General features: G+C 52.2%; 1 protein-coding gene across 1 annotated transcript; it reads left to right on the top strand.

The window, feature by feature from the left end:
- Positions 1–8,936: 8,936 nt before the first annotated feature.
- On the top strand, positions 8,937–11,964 carry TMDD1 (transmembrane and death domain 1). The gene has a single exon (XM_065576298.1). The coding sequence runs from the start codon at positions 9,366–9,368 to the stop codon at positions 10,251–10,253; it is 888 nt and encodes a 295-aa protein (XP_065432370.1). The 5' UTR covers positions 8,937–9,365; the 3' UTR covers positions 10,254–11,964.
- Positions 11,965–20,504: the final 8,540 nt, after the last annotated feature.

Genomic DNA, 20,504 nt, shown 5'->3' with positions numbered 1-20,504 from the left:
AAGAGGCTGTTTAATTGTGGTGTAGATGGTCGGGCTGGAGCCCGGGCTCAAGGACCTTGCAAAGTGAGAGAGTCCCAGACCTTGGGCTGAAGCCCAAACCTGAATGTCTACACAGCAATTAAACAGCCCCTTAGCACAGGCCAGCAGCGGGGCTCTAACTGCAGCCTAGTCATGCCCTCCGTGAACTGAAGTCCCCGAGATCTTCTGACCATTGCCTGCTGCAGTCTGATCTCCAGCTGCGTGCACTGGAACAGCAAAGTCTCTTGCTGACTTTCTCCCCTTTCCCTCAACATCTTACTACTTCCAGCAGTGGTAGAAATAACTGAGGGGAGTTGAGTGTGGTGTATCTGTACGAACTCGCACTCTGAGCCGTCAGCAGTGTTTGAACCTAGGACCTTTTGTATCCAAACACAGGCCGCTTGTGCAAAAGGATGAAGAGACCAAGTGGGTGAGGTAACATCTTTTATTGGACCAACTTGTGTTGGTGAGAGAAACAAGCATTTGAGCTACACAGAGCTCTTCTTGAGGTCTGGGAAAGGTATTCAGAGGCCAGGTCTACACTACCGATTTGTATTGGTATAACTACATCACACACACAGGGGTGTGAAAAATCCACAGCCCTGAGTGCTGCAGTTAGACCAGCCCAACCCCAAGTGTAGACAGTGCTATGTCAGCAGGAGAGCTTCTCCCATCAACATAGCTACTGTGCCTCTCGCAGGTCTTCACTTAAGCGCTCCATCAGTGCAGCTGCGCGCATGCAGCGTTTTAGGTGTCGACCTGTCCAGAGTGTCGCAGCTAAATACAAGATGGAACAGATCGCTTAGCACATAGTTAGCATGTGTTCCAAGGGGCCATTAGAGGGGAAGTGGGCCTTTAACATGTCTGGAGTCATAGGACAAAAAGGAGGGTCGGTGGATTACAGATTGTTGTAATATGCCATAAATCCAGTGTCTTTATTAAGACCATGATTTTTATAGTGTCTAGCAAAGTTATGAGTTTAAGCTCTCAGGCTCATCTTTTGAAAGTGGTGTGCAAGCTTCCTCATCCTCAAAGGATTACAACAGTCTGTAACCCACTAACCCTCCTTTTTATTCTATGACTATGGGGTGTTAACAGGCCACTTCACTTTGAATGGTCCCCTAGAACATGTGCTAACTACTTATGCTAAACAATCTGTTCCATCTTGTATTTAGCTGTGATGCTCTGAGGCCAGGTCTACATTATCGATCTACAGCAGGGGTCGGCAACCTTTCAGAAGTGGTGTGCCGAGTCTTCATTTATTCACTCTAATTTAAGGTTTTGCATGCCGGTAATACATTTTAACATTTTTAGACAGTCTCTTTCTCTAAGTCTATAATATATAACTAAACTATTGTTGTATGTAAAGTAAATAAGGTTTTTAAAATGTTTAAGAAGCTTCTTTTAAAATTAAATTAAAATGCAGAGCCCCCCGGACTGGTGGCCAGGACCCAGGCAGTGTGAGTGCCACTGAAAATCAGCTCGCGTGCCGCCTTCCGCACACGTGCCATAGGTTGCCTATCCCTGATCTACAGTATATCTGTATAACTACATCACTTGGGGTGTTAAAAATCCACACCCCTGTGCAACGTACTGGTACTGATCTAGCCCCCCCTGTAGACAGCTTCACCTCTTGGGGAGGTGGATTAACTACCCTGATGGGAGAAGCTGTAAAAAACCCACCATCGTGAGGACAATAGCGCCAGTGCTGTAGCACTATCGACACTGCCACTTTAGAGCGCTGAAACGTGCACCGCTCAGGGGGTGTTTTTTCACACCCCTGAGCGAGGAAAGTTTCGGCGCTGTAGGTGGCAGTGTAGCAAGCCCTAATATTCTGGGACCAACCTGGCTACAACAGCACTCCATACAAAAGGGTTAAGACCATTGGGCAGTAGTGGTAGGTAGCAGGCAGGTATCCTCGCTGGATCGGTGATGGGGGGTGCGGGGAGTGACTGATATGCTAGTTTATACAATTGTCCCTGCAGACAGTCGTACACAGCACGCAAAGCTATTCTGTGCAGAAACATGCTGGTATCCTTTTGTTACCTCTTCCTCTTCTTTATTTGCGTGATTTCACTGGGACGCTCTCTGTAAAGCATGTGGGATTTGGCCCCATGACAATGTGCTCCTCAGTATGGTGACCGTGTCTGTACCATGCGACGCAGAGAAACACTGTGTCTGCTCTCAATCCATTAAAAAAACCTTGCCTACCCTGACGGATTATTCATGAACTAAGTGCTAAAGACTCAATTGTCTGAATGTAATAGGCAGGATTCAAAAGTCAGTCACACTTTATATCAAAGTTCCATTTGATAAATACTTCATAAAGGGTTCATAAATGACTAATGGATATTTTAATGAATAATCAACAGTTATAGAATCCTATAGGTTGCTTGTAACCATCTACTTACGTTTATAGCATCTACTAATCCATTTATTAACCCTTTAAAAACCACTTGTAAATTGAGCCTTAGTATAAAGTGTGACCCAAAATTAATTCAGATAAGTCTGTCGCTGGGGCCGGGAGTGTGGCGTCATTGTATTGTCTCACCTCATCCTTGGCATGGAAGCTCTTTGGGGATCCGCTGTCTCTTTGTTCTAAATGTGTACAGCGCCTTGCACAATGAGGCCTTGATCCTCCATTGGGGCCTCGAGGGGCTACTGTAATCATTCATAAGCTATGTGGGAGCAAGGTGGCAGAGTTTATAAATCCAGCAGAAAGTAGGAAGCAGGTTGTCTCCCTCCTGCAGAAGAGGATTTTGGTGCAGTTTTTTCCAGGAAACCTCATTTGCTTGGAGTGTGAATTTTAGTATATGTGTTTCCAGACCCCGATGTTGTTGCTGAAGCTCCCAGATCTAATTCAACCCCAGCCACCTTGGTCCTGGTGCTGGGACAGATGCATAGTGTGAGTGGCTTCCCTGTCCCCCACCCCCTCCTTGTTAATCTCTTGACTGGGCTCTGAGTGGGAATACAGGGAGTAAGTGTTGGATTTCAGGGGCCTCCCTACTCAGCCACAAGCAAAGAATGTTTGTTTTCACTCCCTAGCCAGGCAGGCGCTAAAAGGGGTTTCCATTCTGAAACCGAGTCCCTGTGTGTGTGTGATAGGACCCAGCAGGACAATAGGAAAGTGCGTTCCCTTCACACAGACAGGAAATCCTCCGTCTTCCACGCAGGAGGGCAGACACAGTCAAACGCCTCAGAAAAAGTGTCTAAGGGCCTGATCCTGAGAGAAGTGCTGTGCTTAAGACAGGCCCAGCAAGTAGCGGGTTATTCATCGTGGGCGGCACAGGTTGAACAAATGTCTGATGAATTATAAGAGAGCATTGCCCTTCTAAGCTGTGGCGGTAACAGCATCTCCCGTTTGAGCAGGGCTTCCGGTCTCTCTCTCACCTTGAGACACAGCTGTGGGTCATAACTGAACTGCCAGCCGTTCAAGCTACTAGGTTTTCGTGTATCTCGTAAGTCAAAGACCGATCGTTAGGCACAAAGTATCTAGCGTGAGAGCCAGAGGGTGGTTTTGCTTTCTGTAATAGACAGGCTCCCTGTGGGGTCCTGATTTAGGGAACAAGCTCAGTGCAGATCTGCTGGGATTCATCTTGTGTCTCCTTGGCTCATTCTGAGCGTGTGCGTGCGAGGGAGAGTATTCAAATATTATCACCCAAAACACTACAGTCTCACTCTGGTAAGCGATAGGGTAGGGTTCTATAGTCCTTTTTTTTAAAGATGCTGCTGGCTGGAAAATACTCCTGGTTTGCACACCAAGGAATTAGTGGGGCCTTGATCATGATCTGGGGTCAATATTGTTGCCAACAGGGAAACTCGCTGTTAAGTCTCTGGAGAGGCCAGGTCAGATTTTTCCAGTGCTTGGCACCCACAATTGGAGCCAGATTTTCAAAAGAGCTTAGATCAGCGCTTGGGGGCAGACTTTCCCGAAGTGTTACAACGGGCACTGTTGGGATATTGAGCACTTCTGAAAATCTGACTCCAGTTGTGCGTGAGCAACACTAGAAAATCTGCCCCCTGAGTCTGATGCATTGTTTTTGCCTGGAGAACAAGTTGGACAGGACTATAATGGACCGGGGCTGAGGAACAGAGGCCATACTCTTCATATAATGCATGACTAGTTCCAGAGCAAGTGTCATCACACCGAACTCACTGATACCATGCTCTGGTTTCCCTGTTGGATCATCTGGTATTGACAGTCCGTAATGTAACCACGTATGTTCATTGACCAATGCTGAAATCCATATCAAAATACTGATCCAAGAAGTAAATACTAATCAAGTGTAGTTGATGCTAACGCTGGACGAGCACACGTCCATGGGGCTGGATGCGCTGCATCCGAGGGTGCTAATGGAGTTGGTGGATGTGATTGCAGAGCCATTGGCTATTATCTTTGAAAACTTCATGGCAATCGGGGGAGGTCCCGGATGCCTGGAAAAAGGCTAATGTAGTGCCCATCTTTAAAAAAGGGAAGAAGGAGGATCCGGGGAACTACAGGCCGGTCAGCCTCACGTCAGTCCCTGGAAAAACCATCAAGCAGGTCCTCAAGGAATCAATTCTGAAGCACTTAGAGGAGAGGAAAGTGATCAGGAACAGTCAGCATGGATTCACCAAGGGCAAGTCATGCCTGACTAACCTAATTGCCTTCTATGAGGAGATAACTGGGTCTGTGGATGAGGGGAAAGCAGTGGACATATTATTCCTTGACTTTAGCAAAGCTTTTGATACGGTCTCCCACAGTATTCTTGCCAGCAAGTTAAAAAAGTATGGGCTGGATGAATGGACTGTAAGGTGGATGGAAAGCTGGCTAGATCATCGGGCTCAACGGGTAGTGAGCAATGGCTCCATGTCTAGCTGGCAGCTGATATCAAGCGGAGTGCCGAAAGGGTCGGTCCTGGGGCTGGTTTTGTTCATTATCTTCATTAATGATCTGGAGGATGGTGTGGGCTGCACCCTCAGCAAGTTTGCAGATGATACTAAACTGGGAGGAGTGGTAGATATGCTGGAGGGTAGGGATAGGATACAGAGCGACCTAGACAAATTAGAGGATTGGGCCAAAAGAAATCTGATGAGGTTCAACAAGGACAAGTGCAGAGTCCTGCACTTAGGACGGAAGAATCCCATGCACTGCTACAGACTAGGGACCGAATGGCTAAGCAGCAGTTCTGCAGAAAAGGACCTAGGGGTCACAGTGGACGAGAAGCTGGATATGAGTCAACAGTGTGCCCTTGTTGCCAAGAAGGCTAACGGCATTTTGGGCTGTATAAGTAGGGGCATTGCCAGCAGATCAAGTGACGTGATCGTTCCCCTCTATTCAGCATTGGTGAGGCCTCATCTGGAATACTGTGTCCAGTTTTGGGCCCCACACTACAAGAAGGATGTGGAAAAATTGGAAAGAGTCCAGTGGAGGGCAATGAAAATGATTAGGGGTCTGGAGCACATGACTTATGAGGAGAGGCTGAGGGAACTGGGATTGTTTAGTCTGCAGAAGAGAAGAATGAAGGGGAATTTGATAGCTGCTTTCAACTACCTGAAGGGAGGTTCCAAAGAGGATGGAGCTCGGCTGTTCTCAGTGGTGGCAGATGACAGAACAAGGAGCAATGGTCTCAAGTTGCAGTGGGAGAGATTTAGGTTGGATATTAGGAAACACTATTTCACTAGGAGGGTGGTGAAGCACTGGAATGGGTTACCTAGGGAGGTGGTGGAATCTCCTTCCTTAGGGGGTTTTAAGGTCAGGCTTGACAAAGCCCTGGCTGGGATGATTTAGTTGGGGATTGGTCCTGCTTTGAGCAGGGGGTTGGACTAGATACCTCCTGAGGTCCCCTCCAACCCTGATATTCTATGATTCTAATGCCAGTAATTAAAAACAATGGTTAACACAGGGCTCGTGTGAGTAGTTTTGAAATTCATGTTGATCAAGCATTTTCTGCCTGGCCTGAATCACTTTATTTTATGTATTGGCTCTGAACCAAAACCTTGGCTCTGAAACCCTTTTCTACCCTCTACTCACTAAAGTTTGACTCTGGGTCTGAACTTGACATACTGGGGACCCATGCCCAGTTATTTCATACAGTGCCTTAGCATTTCCTGTTCTGATTCAAGCTGGGATCTGAGGGCACTGGGGAAGATACAGGGGAATATTATCAACTGTTTTGGTTCACGTGAAGTCTTTTCATTTCATGTAGGTCTGAGCTTCTAGGTTCAGTCTCTGGGGCCTGGTTTGAACTTTGAGTTCAAACCAACCAAATTTGGCCTGGGTTGGCCTGGAAACTGGCCAGAACTTCGTCTGCAGCAAGATGTCTAATTCTAGGGCCCTGAAGGAGATATGGGGAAACGTCTCGTGGATGGCAGTGCCCTCTCCCTGGATCTAAAAGGGAGCAGGGGGGCTCCGGGAAGTAGCCTCACAAGTGTGCAGAGCTATAGCGGTGCATCTGGATCAGGAGGAGATAAGACAGCGGTGGGAATTCATCCCTCCACTGCAACCACTTTGGCCCCTTACACCAAAGAATATCCCGAGAGCAGGGGCCGTATACACCAGCTGCAGAGCAGACCCAACAAGACGCTGCTAGGGCAGAGGGGACATGGTGAGGTTGTGCTTGTGCCCTGACTATTCTGCGGTAATGCAGTGGCTGTTAGAAAGTTTCCTTCTCCCCTCTGGTGGAACCGTGGGGGTACCCAGCACTGAGAAGCAAAGAACAATACGTTACCACCTGTCTGGGAGGTGGAATGCAGTTGGTCAGCTGTCTCTCAAAATCTAAGCAGCACTCTGCTTCTATAGGTACTGGGCATAGGGGTTTCCCTGTTTCTTTGCATTACTTCTTGTCTATTATCTGTGATGTGGTTTTGCAAACCTTTCACAAGGCTCGCACGCACCCTGTAATAAACTTGTAACTAGTTTATTATCTTGTTTAGACCATTGCATTCCAAAAGTCAGCAAAGCCTTAGGGACCTCCGGCGTCAGCTGCAGCTTGGTGCATAGGGTATGTTAGCTAAGCATCAGCCACATTGTTCTTCTTTGGAATGTTTCTGAACACTGAGATTCTATTTCGCCTTGATTAAACCATGTAACGTAAGTAAAAAGCATTTTGGAGGCGCTTAACTGAGAGCTGTATTTATTATATAAAACATATGACATTGGCTAACATTCTAAACCTTCCCTTTCTCTTATCTGGCGCCATACATAGTTTGTAAGACCAGAGTGTCTATAGTAGCAGAATATCTAAAGCTGAGAGAGTTGAATGTATTTCTTATTCTTCTATTGTATACGGAGAAAGGGTCATGCAAAGGTTGCAGCCCCCAACTAGTACAGTTTTAGTGTTCTAATCCAGTATTCTAAAATATAATTAGGCGTGGAAAGATTCGCTTTTTGTCAATAGAATTTGATTTTAGCATCCACACACAAACTGACAAATTTGGCGGGGGAGGAGGGGTCGGCGGCGTGGCGCTTGGGGGGGGGGGTGTTACGGCAGGACGGCACTCTTCTTTTTTGCCTGGGGCGGCAAAAAAGTTAGAGTCAGCCCTGTCTGAGGCAGGTTTCTGGCTTTCATCCAAGTCCTTGGGTGGGGTTTTTAAACCAAGATCCTAGCAATTCATGGTTACTAAAGATCCCATTGTGCTTTCTGGGATTGAAACTTTGGTGTCCTGGCTGCATTCCACCATGAACAATCATACTTTGCCCCCCACAACTCCCCTAGAAACATCAGCTGAATAAGATATCCCTCACTTCCTGTGCTAAACTATTTACTGGTGCACAACTACTATGTCCTCCCCTAGAGCTGGGAGAAGTGATCACCTACTTCCCGGGTGAGGATCAGAGAGCCCAGGAGTCCTGGCTCCCAGGCCCTGTGCTCTGACAACTAGATCGTACTTACGGCCTCTGAAATCTGCCGTGGTTTTTCTTGACTTTCTCCAGGAGTCCAATAGGGTTTTAAAGGATAATCTGATCTCCAGATTACATTGACCTCTAGAGTTTCCCACCCTACTTGTCTGTGTGAGGTTTTGTGGCTGAGATACAGGGTTGGAGCCAGGACTCCTGGGTTCTGTTCCTAGCTCTGCCACAGACTTACTGAGTCACTTCTCTTTCACCGTCTGATAAACAAGGATAGTGCCGAGTTAGAGACCTTCACAGGGGCCAGGTGAGAACTGTAATTCATCACTTGTTTTCTACAGCACACAGATCCTGGCAGAAATATTCTTTTCTGGAGCTGTGTTGCCACCTTGTGGCATAAGCCCTGTGACTTTGAGCTAAGGATAATTAAACTACACACAGGTGCCCCACTCAACGGCAGCTTTTCTCCAACTGTTGCAGATCTTCCCTTTGTTCTGCACCAGTTTTGGATCTGAAAAGGAACATGCGTGCGCACACCCCCTAATTTGGGGAAGGAGCATGGGGTGGTGCTGAGAGCAGTGGACGGGGATGGAGGACTCCTGAGAGTTTTATTCCCAGCTCTTGAAATCCTGTCCCTCTACCTTCCCGGCCCCCCCCCCCCCCCCGACCGGGGGATGAGTCTGAACATCCAGCCCTGTGACATCAGGCTGTAGGCTCCAGGTTCTAAATTCCACGTGAAGCCACGTTCCCCACCAGCTGAGCAGGGAGCTGATCTGGTAACTACTTAGTACTAATCTCTCACACACACACACACACACACACACACACACACACACACACACAGACAGAGTGCCAGGGCCCGTGTAGGGCACTGCTGGCTGGGAGCTCTGTCTTGGAGCCAACCATTTGATGCTGGCAGAGCCGGGAACCTGACCACCTGGCACATTCGGGGCCAGTATTTGTTCCGTCCCACCAGCTTGTGCTGTGGTCATGGCAGGCCAGGCAAGGAGAGGGGTGGCTGTTCAAGACCCTCAGAACCTTGCCAATAGAAGGGCTCCATGGTTAACCCAATGACCGTCCTCGCTCATGTATTTTTGTTAAACTCAGGAGTGCGGGGGCTGGATCTGCAAAGACTTGGGTGCCTCAATCCAAAATTTAGGTGCTCAAAACCCCTGCTCAGCTGCTGCCTAACGTCGTTAGCACCTAAGTTTCCACTGGTGCGCGTACTTGAGTGCTCATTGGGGCAGAGAGAGAGAGTGTGAGTGACTATAGCCCAGTGGTGAAGAAACTCACCTGGGAGATGAGTCCACAGGCAGAACACATGTGGGGTGAGTGTGCTAATGACTGGGCAGCCCCACCCCCTTTTTGTGTGGGTGGACGTGGACTGATCTGTTTTAGGCACCTAAAGTTAGGCGTTGGGATGCTGAGTCTATCTCCTACATGGGTCTAGCCCCAGATCTCCTTATCCTGTACTGACATTCTCTCTGCTCAGGGTTCTGGTCCCCGTTCTTCTGTGATGTTTCAGACCGTAGGAATCGGACTTCTCTTGCTGGTTACGTGTGGTTCATGTGAGGATACGGCAGCTGATGACATAGGAGTGCACATGATGGGCCGCATATCTGAGCTCCTTTCCCCGGAGGAATGTCATGAGTTCTACACTCAGATCACCGGCCCTGAGGAGAACATGGAGAAAGCGCTGGAGCGACTCTCCGAGGCGAAGAACCCAATCCGCTCCCGCCACCGGCGAGCCATCGTCAGCACAGAACAGTGCAAAGACGTCCTGACCCAGTGGCTCGAGGTGGAAGGAGATGCAGTATACTGGGACCGTCTCTCCCGAGCTCTCCGCCAGATTGGGCGCCCTGACATCTCCCAGGAGCTGGGCAAGAACTTGAATCAGGACAAGAACCTTGAGCTGAAGAGGAACGTGGAAGAATATCACAAGGGGGTGGAACATCTGACCTCCTCGCTCCTGCTGGAGGAGGATGAGAAATATGGCGAGACAAACCAGCACATCAGAGCTGGGCGAGCAGGTGGGAAATCCCGCAGGGCGAGCAGATCGATGCAGGAAGGCTGGGGTGACATCGACCTCATCATCGAAAGGAAACCACTCCCTCCGTACAACAGGAGCCTCTTTGAATGGCTCAATCCGGTGGCTTCTGGCTTCATCGGAGGGTTTTTAACCTCTTGCGTCCTCATGGTACTTGCTATTTACTCCTTCCTCTGGACCCTGAACCGAGACTCCCTGGAGCCTTCCCATCATAACCCAGGGCCCCGGCCTGAGCGTGCGGCTCACAGCCCCTTGTTCGAGTACGACCTCAACTATTCCTTGATTTTAGATGAAGACTTAGGGGACAGTTTGGATGGGGATGCTTCCGACGACACCAGCTTTGAAGGGGAGCCGTAATTTGAACCTGAAACTTTTCCATCTACAGCCCCATGGGGCGCAGCCAATCAAATGCTCCTGTTTATGGAATCGAGCCCAGGAGTTTGGTTTGGTTGCTATATAAATGTGTGCAATGGAGTGAGATTGCAAAGTGGCTTCACACTTCAAAGCCTGCTATTTTCTGAGCCCTTCCAACGACTTAAATCTTCCTGCCACTAGCTAGCTATGGGGGGAGCCCAAGAGAAACTTCCCTGGGGGAGAGGGCAGGATAGCACACATCTGCCCCTGCAGCATTTCTTGCACCTTCTTCTGAAGCATCTCCGAGTGGCTGCGGTGGGAGATGGGACACTGGGCAAGATGGAGCTCCCGTCTCTGAGTCTGGTCATTCTTATGTTTGCAGGTCCTGTACTGTTGTTACTGTATATCCCAGCACTTGTCACAAGATGTCACTGCGCCCTAAGGAATAGGCACCTCAACTATCTCTCTAAAGTCAGCAGCCCAAGGGCTCCGGGTAGGATCAACTTCCCACCATCACTGTGAGCGACTTACCGGCTTCCCTTGCTGCCTGCAGTCCCAGAGCTCTGTCTCTTTCCAGCGCTGGCAGACCTTAGTTTCCCTGCCCCTCCCCTGAGCACCGCTGCTGTGCCTCTCGCAGACAGGAAGGAAGGTAACAGGGCTCTGCTGCCCACAGTTTTAGAAACAAGGGAGGGACAGTCCATACGTGTGGGATAGGGGAAGACATAGGGGTCAGCTGCAAGGGACAGGGAGCTTTGGTCTACGAGCTGACCCTCTCATCTCCCCGAGGGGGGGTTTGCTTTGTGGCAGAGCTGGACAAAAAGGATGAGAGAAAAATGAGGGTTTCCTGCAGGACCAGCTCTTTGCTAAACCTGGGGAGGGAAGGCATGCGTAGCTGTACCGTATTGTTTGATGTAGAGTTTGCCCAGCACATAGGAATGGCTAGACTGGGTCAGACCAAATGGGGGCACATCGCTCGCCCGCGCTGCTTCTCGCCACCCCCATTGGCCCGGGACGGCGAACCACGGCCAGTGGGGGCCGCGATCGGCCGAACCTGCCGCGTCAGCAGGAAAATAAAACTGGCCCGGCCCGCCAGGGTGCTTACCCTGGCGAGCCGCGTGCCGAACGTTGCCGACCCCTGCCGTAGAGCCTGGTGCACGCTGGGGACTTGGCCGGCCCCTTCTATATTAATGCAGGTGTCACAGCTTCTGTGCAGTTTTCCAGCAAACTGGTTTCCAAGAGACCCAATTAAGAGTTCTGCTGGAGTTGGCTTGCTGGACAATCCCTCAGGGATGGTGCGGTCCAGGCAGCTCTTAACAGTTGGTGGTTGACTCTGTGCCTTATTTCCCTTCCGCTGTACCAGTCCTGGCTCTTAGCAATCGCTGAAACACAGGCCATAGAATCTAGGACCTGAGAGTGTCGTTCTGCCCTGCAGAGAATTGATCTGGCAGGAATTTTACCCTAGTGCATGATGGCAAAGAGCTAGTTCCGTCATCCTACCTCCCTCTTATGGGATCGATCCGGAGCGACCGGTGACTCCTCCTGAGGGGAGTTTGTGGTGGGAGATTGCTCTGCATCTGAACAGCCGTAGGCTGGGATCATGCCCGTTCCCACATGCTAAGAACAGTCACTTGTGGTCAGTACTTGGGCTGGGAGACACCCAAGAAATCCAGGGGCAGGTAGGAATTAGTATGGGTGATTCAGTAGTAAGAATTCCTTGTGGGTGTTTTTCCTCCCCTCCAGAGCATTGCCTCTGAGGGCTGTGAGCGCATCACTGGATCAATGCCCCACTGTGGCACTAACCGTCCCATGCTACCTTTTGAGCTGGGAGATAAGTAAGGTTGTAAACAGTTGCAGTATTTTTCACGCCAATAGTGTGTCTTGGATATGTTCAGAACCCTGGCCTAGGGCTAGCTGCATCTCTCTCTCTCTCTCCCACACACACACACACACCCTCCCCCAGCATGCTATAGGAAAGGCTTGTACATTACTGCCCCCAGGGGCTGCTTGCTTGAACTTATGCTCAGAGCCAAACTGGACTCTGGACCAGACAGGATTTGGGCGGCGCAAAGTCACCTTTACTCTCCCCCACTTCCCCCCCCCCCGGGGGCTAAGGCCTTGGTGTTTGTAAAGTGCTTTGAGCGTCTCAGCTACGGAGGGGCTAAAAGCCCCTCGCGCTTGTCAGGCTCCTGGGGCTCTGATCTAGACTCCGTTCCATGGTGACAAAGCCACCCAAAGAGCTTTGTGCTTTCCCAGCCCCCCCCCCCCGCTCCCCTTGGCCCTTGCTGGGAGGCACCTTGCCTTTGTGCCCTTCCAGCTCTCCATCCACGTCGTTACAGAACAGCCATGGAGACCCGTGTGCAGGGAACACTCAGCTGCTCACGGGAGCAGGCACATGCGCTGGGGGCAAATTAGGACTGGGCTGATGGAGCCAGATTCCTGGTTGCCCTGCGCCTTGTGCAACCTTGTTTCCAGCCGTGCAAGGTGGGTGTGATACGCTGTCCGCTCAGAACGATCGCCTTGTAGTCCCACGTCTCACTGGTGCCAATGACAACACACGGTGCAGGGCACAGAGCCCTGGGGTCAGAGGGAACCTGCTTTCAGCATGGTGCTAGAGGCCTGGCTGCTGGCTGGTTTATCGCACAGCTGAGGGCGAGTGGCTTTCACTCAGCGGAGGTAAGACTGGAATAAAAAATAGAGAAAGCATCGGGTCATTAACCAGGTGCGTTAGGGAGAGATCACCCCCTTCCCACTCTTCTTTAGAAGTGGAGTGTGAACTCCTTCTGGATGCGGGATGGCGATGGGCCAGGGATCTGAGCCAGGATGGCAGGCGAGGACATGAGACAGGCCAGGTGCAGCAGGCTACAAGGGCTGGAGTTTGACCTGGGCTGGAACAAAGTTAGGCATGAATGCAGATGCTTCCGGGCACATTTACTCATCAGCCAGATTTTCAAAAGAGCTGAGCACCCAGTGGCTCTCCTATAGGCACCTAAATATTCCCAATGGGGCATGGCTGGGAGCAAGCACTTCTAGAAATCCGGTCTTTTGTGGCCACGCTTAGGAGTCTGGGCCTGATTCAGAGGACGGCTAACGCCGTGAGTGCTCTGCCCAAGCTGTCTGCATTTGGCCCCTCTAAAGACAGTGACTACTTAGAAATTTTAACCCATAGTCTCTCAATGTCTCGTTTGTCTGTGAAATGGACCCGCTCCTATTAGCCTCCTTCCCATAGGGGTTTCATGACGGTCTGCAAAGGGTTTGGGGATCCTCAGGCTAAACCCTCCTGGAACAAGTAGCATCCTTACTCACCAACTTCCCTGCACGCTGGCCCTTTTGGCTGGTTGCCCAACCCAACCCCCTGCCCTTTAGACTTGGGTGATTTAGTATCTGATTCAGGGCTCACTTCGAGGCGTCTCTGTGTGTTTGATTCATTGCTGCTTCCCAGAATGCTGACCTCATTGTTTGTGTTCCCAGAACTGTAATGACTCTGGACCTTAGCACTGATTGATCGCCTTTCCCAGGCAGGCAGGCAGCTGCGGGAAGAGCCCAACACCGCAGCTTGGTACAGCCCCAACTCCTGGTTAGCCAGGCCCTGGGCAGAGCGATCGTTTGGAGAGTAACGTCCAATCCATCCAGCTGGTTTGCCTTGGGACTCTCTGTCCAGTAGCAAATCACGTGGGCCGAGTCTCTGTTTAGACTCCAATCTGCTCCGCATTAGGGGGAGCAGAGCTGCTCCATGCACACACACTTCCGGACCCTGTAGGTTTTGGAGACAGGGGGAGGCAATTAACTGACTCTCTTTCTGCCTCTCCCCCAAATCTAGTTTGATCTCCAGACCTGACAGCTCAGTGAGGCTGTTTCAATGGCAGCCCCAAGATTAGCACTAGGTAGCGCTGCTGTGGGCACAGCGTAAAGCCACCCTGGAGAAAGATGTTGGATTCCCTGAAGAGAGGCAGACCATCCTGGCTGCAGCATTTAGCCAGCCAGTGTGGGGCGCGAGGGGTCCTACCTAGTTAGAGGGGTTGGGAAGCAACTTTCCAAGGGATGCCAATTTTCACAGTGTTAGCCTGAGTCTTGTGATATTTGATGTCCTTTCTTAAAGCCCTGGCTGCTAGAGTCAAGTGACCATATGAGAATCGGAGGGGTGCGTGGGTGGGATTCTTTTTGTTTTAAGAGGCTTCGAGCCCAGAAGGTTGTGTGGGAAATGGGATGGGCCAGTAACCTGCAGGCTCGGGAACCAGAATGAAAACACAAAGGACCCCACGTTTATGGTTTTTGGAGACCTGACTCGTGATTTTTGAATGCTTGGGGTTGGCAGTTCCGGTTCCCAAGCAAGTCGGTGCTGTAGGCAGCTGAGAGAACCTTTACTGCGCGCTCCTTCCCCTGGCTTCAGAACAGGGGCAGTCGCTACGGCCCGGTTCTTTCTGCGCCACCTTCGGAGCCTTGTTTAGCCTCACTTTACCTCCATGTTTTCTGAGCCCATGTGATGTACTTGTCCTGCTCCACCTGCTGTGATCCTGCTACAGAGGCACCCTCCCCTCCTCCCCCCCGCAGGCCAGCCAGTGCTTTCAAGGGTGTTCGCTTGCTCAGTCTCTTAGGGGCAGTAACAACGTAGGCAGAGTGAAAGGGGCGGGGGCGGGGGGGTGTTTGTCCACTATTTCCTCTCCGGTGATCCGGTAACCTGTGTTCTAAAACTGTGACTGGACAGAAAATGCTTCTTGCAGCCAGAGCTAAAGCCAGGCTCGTCTTACGGCCGCGCCGAGCAGTTCCCAGCCGTGCTGACTCAGGCACTTACGCTGCAGTAATGCATCTGCAGTGGAGGTTTTTCTGTGCTGTGAGGCCCCCAAATCCTACTTTTAGCTGTCACCTCTACTCCTGCTACAAGGAGAAAAGCAAACCCGGAGTCGTGTGTCCTGAACGCCTGGCTGCAGCCTCTGGAGAGGCAGGAAAAAGTGGCTCTGGTTTCTCAAACCCCTGGGCTTTCAGCTGTTTGAAGTGGAGGGTTTAACCCTTTCGGGCAGCATGGAAGAGCTGGAGCGTACACTTTACTAATCACATTGTCCTGGCGCTGAGGAAAGTGGTTGTTTTCGATCCAAGAACACCTGCATGGTTAATGTGACGAATAAGAGACCTGAAAGATACAAAAGCTGGTGCGGAGGTGACTTCACTATTATCTGTAACAGTTCAGCAGGCCCAGGCCTGGGTGTTCATAGCCTAGGGTTACCATACGTCCTCTTTTTCCCGGCCATGTCCGGCTTTTCGGCACTCAAACCCCCTGTCACGGAGTGTGGGGGAACTCAGGGCCCTGCGCCCCCGGCTTCCTGCGATTCACCATGACTCTCAGCCAGCCAGTAAAGCAGAAGGTTTATTTGGATGACAGGAATACAGTCCAAGACAGGTCTTGCAGGCACAGACAACAGGACCCCCCTCAGTTAGGTCCATCTTGGGGTCCCAGGGCATCCTAGCCCCCCTTGGGAGGTCAGAGCCATCTCTGCCTCCCAGCCATCTCACCAGCCAGCTTTCAACCCTCTGCCTTCAGCGACCCCTCCCACAGCCTTTGTTCAGTTTCCCGGGGCAAAGGTGTCACCTGGCCTCTAACCCCTTCCTGGGTTCTCATGTTACATGCCCAGGTATTCTCCTTCGGGCAGTCTCCCATCCCCCAATGCAGACTATCCTAGCCACACTCCCCTGTCAGCATTCACAGACCACAGTAAGAACAGTCCCAGTTCGTCACACCCCCGTCCGGGGGGAATTGCCAAAAAGCCGAACATGTCCGGGAAAATGGCAGCTCTGCTCCTCCCCGACTCTTCAGCTCTGTTTAAGAGCCGGGCTGCCCGAGCGCTACCGGCTTCGGGCAGCCCCCATGCCTCCAGACCCTGCGCCGCCGGAGCCCGGGAGGGGAAGTGCCCGGCCGGGGGCGCAGGGTCCGGAGGCATAGGGGCTGCCCAAAGCCCGAGCGCTACCGGCTTCACGGTTTGCTGGGTAGCCTCCAGACCCTGCGCTCCCGGCTGGGTGCTTCCCCTCCCAGGCTCCAGCTGCACTGGGGAAGCGCCGGCCGGGGGCGCAGGGTCTGGGGGCTGCCCGGCAAACCCTGAAGCCGGTAGCACTGGGGCAGCCCTTTCCCCCTGGCTGGGAGTGGAAGGGAGGAGGGGGCGGAGTTAGGGTGGAGAAGGGGCTAGGGGTGGGGAAATGGGCGGGGCCAGGGCCCGTGGAGGGTCCTCTTTTTTTATTTTTGAGCTATGGTAACCCTGGCACCAAGACAGCTTTGAATGCAGCTGTGTCTCCTCCTGAGGCCCTGGGGAATGCCTCGTCACCATGTCCCATTTCCTGCCTACCCCCAGCTGCTGGCGGGTGGCAGTCTGTAACAGAAGCACATTCCACAACGTTTGTCCTCTAGCTCGAAGGAGGAGTTGGCCGGGTGCCTGTTTGCAGTGTGATGTGTGCGCAGCGGCTCACTCCCCAAGGGGAGAGCCAGGGAGCACGTGGATCAGATCTGTGCCCCTAGGACAAGCAGCCTCCAGCGGCCTGCTTTATGGTTTGAAAAACCCAACCAACCGAGTGACACTCCAGCAACATAGGGTTAATTATCCATTGCACTGAGAGTTATTGAAAGATGATGGACCTGATTCTCCGATCTGCAATCTCTCTACGCCAGTGGTGTACAGGTCCCTTAGCAGAGGGGATTGCTTCCATTGTAGGGATGGGGGGAGCCTGACTTTCCTGTTTAGTTCTGGGGGGGGGGGCAGATCATCCTGGCCAGCCTCTTCCAGGGCAAGGCCTTGATGTGCCAAGACTTATAGCTTCTGGGGTCTGGCAGAGACCTACCTCTGTCCCCGGGGCCCCATGCTCGTGGCTGATGGCAGCTGGCAAGCCACAGCCTGTGGGTTCAGGCATACTCAGCGGGAGGAGACCCTAGCGTTGCAGTTCACTCTTACCACGACTCCGGAACCAAATCGCTCCACCGTTGCTGGGAAGCTGGTGGCTGTGTAGCAGACCCACCTGCACCGCGCACTGCGAGCCCTCTCCCAGGCTGGCGCAGGCCTTGGCAAGGGCACCCGAGCCGCGGGGTCATTTTCACTCCCCCCCCCCCCAGGGTACAGGGCTCGCTGCAGGCTTTTTTTTAGGTGTTTTCAGTCAGTGAGTAAATAACGTGTTGGCTGCACGCCCAGGGTCACAGCTGGTCCCTTGGGCTGCTTTGGCCAGGGCAGCGCAGCTCACAGGGCTCGGGGCTCCTGTAACAAGGTGAAATGGCACCGCTGGGCTTGCGGCACGTCCCAGACAGCGCTTTCTCCTGGCAGGGGCCCTCGTTCACAGCTGCTGCGCCCACGTGGGCTGTCAGCAGGACAAGCACCTGGCCAATCCAGCTGTTGAACCAGTGGCCCAAATGGCATAGGGGCCTATTCAGAGGCCTAAATCTTGTGCCCCATGCAGGGCCAGCTCCAGGGTTTTTGCCGCCCCAAGCGGCGCAAAAAAAAAAAAAGCCGTGATCGCGCTCTGCGGCGGCAATTCGGCGGGAGGTCCTTCGCTCCGAGCGGGAGTGTGGGACTGTCCGCTGAACAGCTGGACGTGCCGCCCCTCTCCGGCGTGGCCGCCCCAAGCACCTGCTTGGCAAGGTGGTGCCTGGAGCCGGCCCTGGCCCTGTGACACCAGTGAGCTCATAAGCACTTTGCTCTTGAGGCACTAAGGTACTGGCGTTCCCCAGCCGTTCAGCTCAGTAACGGTACTGAGCACAGGCTGGAGGGTCAGCCCACTACTGGATCTATGCCACTTCCCACCAGCTGAGCACCTGCCCCATCCCAGACTGACCTTCTGCCCGGGCTGGGAGAGACACACAACTGCTCTAGCCTTTCATATGCCCCATACGGCCACGACTCAGCAGCGCTCCTATAACTGATGGCCTGAGGCTTTGAAGCAGGGCCTCTGACCTCTCCCTGCGCAGACGTTCGAAGTGTGCGTAGGGGGGTGCAGAACTTTTACCATCTGATGGATAAAGAATGGGCAAAACTAGGGTTGTGCAAAGGCTCCTCCTACCTCTTCCCATGTGCCCCCCCCTCAGCCCCCCCAGGGCAATTGCAGGTGGCGTGTACTGAACTCCCCAGGGCCCTCCGGCCTCAGCCCCCACGACAGCTCTACGTGTGCATCAGGCACCGGCCTCACCCGTGACAAAGCAGAAAAAAACCGGACGATTGTGGGTGTTTTTTGGGAAAGGGTGATTTCAATCAGCTTTGGTTTTTCTAGCTATAGACATTTGAGTTCAGCACCGCGGCCATTTAGCATTAACATTAATTCCATCCCGGCATACAGCGAGAGCCGTAGGTTTGATACCCGAGCGAGCTGGATTTGCTTTAGTCCCTTGCTGGAGGCTAGGACAAAGAGTCGCTTGTTTCTGGCTTGGCCCATCGCAGCTGGCTGGGTTTCTGGCTGTTTGGACAATGCAGGCAGCAGCCCTACACGCCGGTTTTGAATTGGGCCCCGATGCCCTCTTTCCCCCTTACCGTTCTTTGCTGCTTGTTAGTTCTGGTTTTTCCCCTCTGGGGTGTGTCTGCGCCGTGCCCCACGCTGCTGTGGGGTCTGCATTAGAGGTCCCCTCATTGTGCCTTACACACTAAACAACCGCAGCGTGCATCCATGCCATACAAAGCCCCTGTTCCTGCTGCACTGCTCACCTTTGAACAAAACCCCTCGTCACTAAGCAGAAGCTGCAAGGTGGCGTCTTCTGGCGGTGCTGCCTTTACTTTCCGCACCACGCGGCGCCTAGCGCTGTTCGACGCTGCACGGATCATTCTGCTCCAGCCGTGGAGTTCATTACGATGTCTCCTGGGGTTAAGGGCCTGGGCTTTGCAGCCCCTGGCCAGGCTCGCTGCGTGCCACGCCCGCTGCTCACTACCAGGCACCCAGCTCGTCCTTTTGCTTTGCTTTTCCTTTCATCATCACATGTCGCGGTCCAGCCACATCCACAAGTGACACTCTGGCCCCATTGCAGGCGATGGGAGTTTAGCCAGTGACTTCACTAGGGGCAGGATTTCACCCTTGAGTGACCCATGCTGTTTGTCAGCTGCCCAGATCGGCCCCTACGCTCAACCCCTAGGTCTCTTCCTCCCTCCCACACCCCCTCAGCACAATGCCCCACCCCGACTGGGCTCGCTGGAGCCAAGTAAGTTGTTTATATAAAACTGCCACTAGTGGTTGCCTTTCCCATGAGCTGTGCAGACTGGTTTGTCCTTCGATTGTATCCAGCGATTATCCAGCTTAGCCTAGCTGCTAGGAGGCTGAGCGATGGGCCCCTCTTTCTGCACCCAGGCCATGTGCTGTATGTAAACAGGACAAAACCAGGGCCAGTCTTCCACCTCTTCTAGGCCCCTGTGCTCAAGTCTAACCCCCTTTATTGGCACTGCAGCTTAGCAATGACTCGGTGTAGCATTGACTGGAGGCAGCTTTGCCCACGCTGAGGAGTGGTTCTGTCCAGCTGTGTTCCGGTTCTGAGCTGGAGAGCAGCGACTTTCACTCAAGGTTAGTTCCTATTTTCCACAATGTAGTCCTCCTTCCAAGGCATCTTGTTCCAGACAATGTGGCACGGGGGAGGCAAGGAACTTTTCTGTACAGAGGACTATGTGCCAATGCCTGTACACTCCCCCTTCCCTGGATTGAAATGAAGGACGCACACGGTTATTGCACCCAGCTTGTTGTAAAACAATCAAAGGCACCTGCATTGCAGGTTGTGTGAAATTACTGGAGCTGGAAGTTTAAAAAAAAAAAAAAAAAAAAAGCCCTCCTCACCCTGCAAGTTGTAGCAGCAATTGTGTCCTTAAGAACATTTAAAAAAAAATCATAACTAGCCATTAAATTGTGTTAATGACCAGAAATATCCCAGAACAAATAATTTCACATAAAACCACTAACGCTGGGACATGTTGGCAAAACACATTTAGAGAGAGAGTTTGCGAGAGAGAGAGAGAGACCTCTTACTGGAGAGAGACATCTTGCTCTACTGCTGGGACTGTTGGCTTGTCCCCCTCTAAGGTCTGATGCATCTAAATCCTTTTAGGTCAAGTGGCCAACATTCATGCTTTGAAGGGGTTGGCTGTAGAGGCAACTTGGAGTTGTCAGAGCAAGAAACCTTCCAGCCACACGCCTAGCTGTCATCATGCGTCTGCCCTACCACCCCACCCCGCATGCTGCAGCATTTTGCACCCTCCCTCTGACCAAGCCACCATGCTTGACAAGCAGGTTGCAACGCTGGATGGGTGTGGAGGGGACATC

Source organism: Chrysemys picta, chromosome 22 (genome assembly GCF_011386835.1).
Source record: "Chrysemys picta bellii isolate R12L10 chromosome 22, ASM1138683v2, whole genome shotgun sequence".
NCBI classification, from domain to species: domain Eukaryota; kingdom Metazoa; phylum Chordata; order Testudines; family Emydidae; genus Chrysemys; species Chrysemys picta.
Note: the sequence above shows the minus strand (reverse complement) of the source record. Positions and strands in the feature narration are given on the sequence as shown.

Coding starts and splice junctions, on each gene's coding strand:
- TMDD1 (XM_065576298.1), top strand. CDS start 9,366: ATGTTTCAGACCGTAGGAATCGGACTTCTCTTGCTGGTTACGTGTGGT.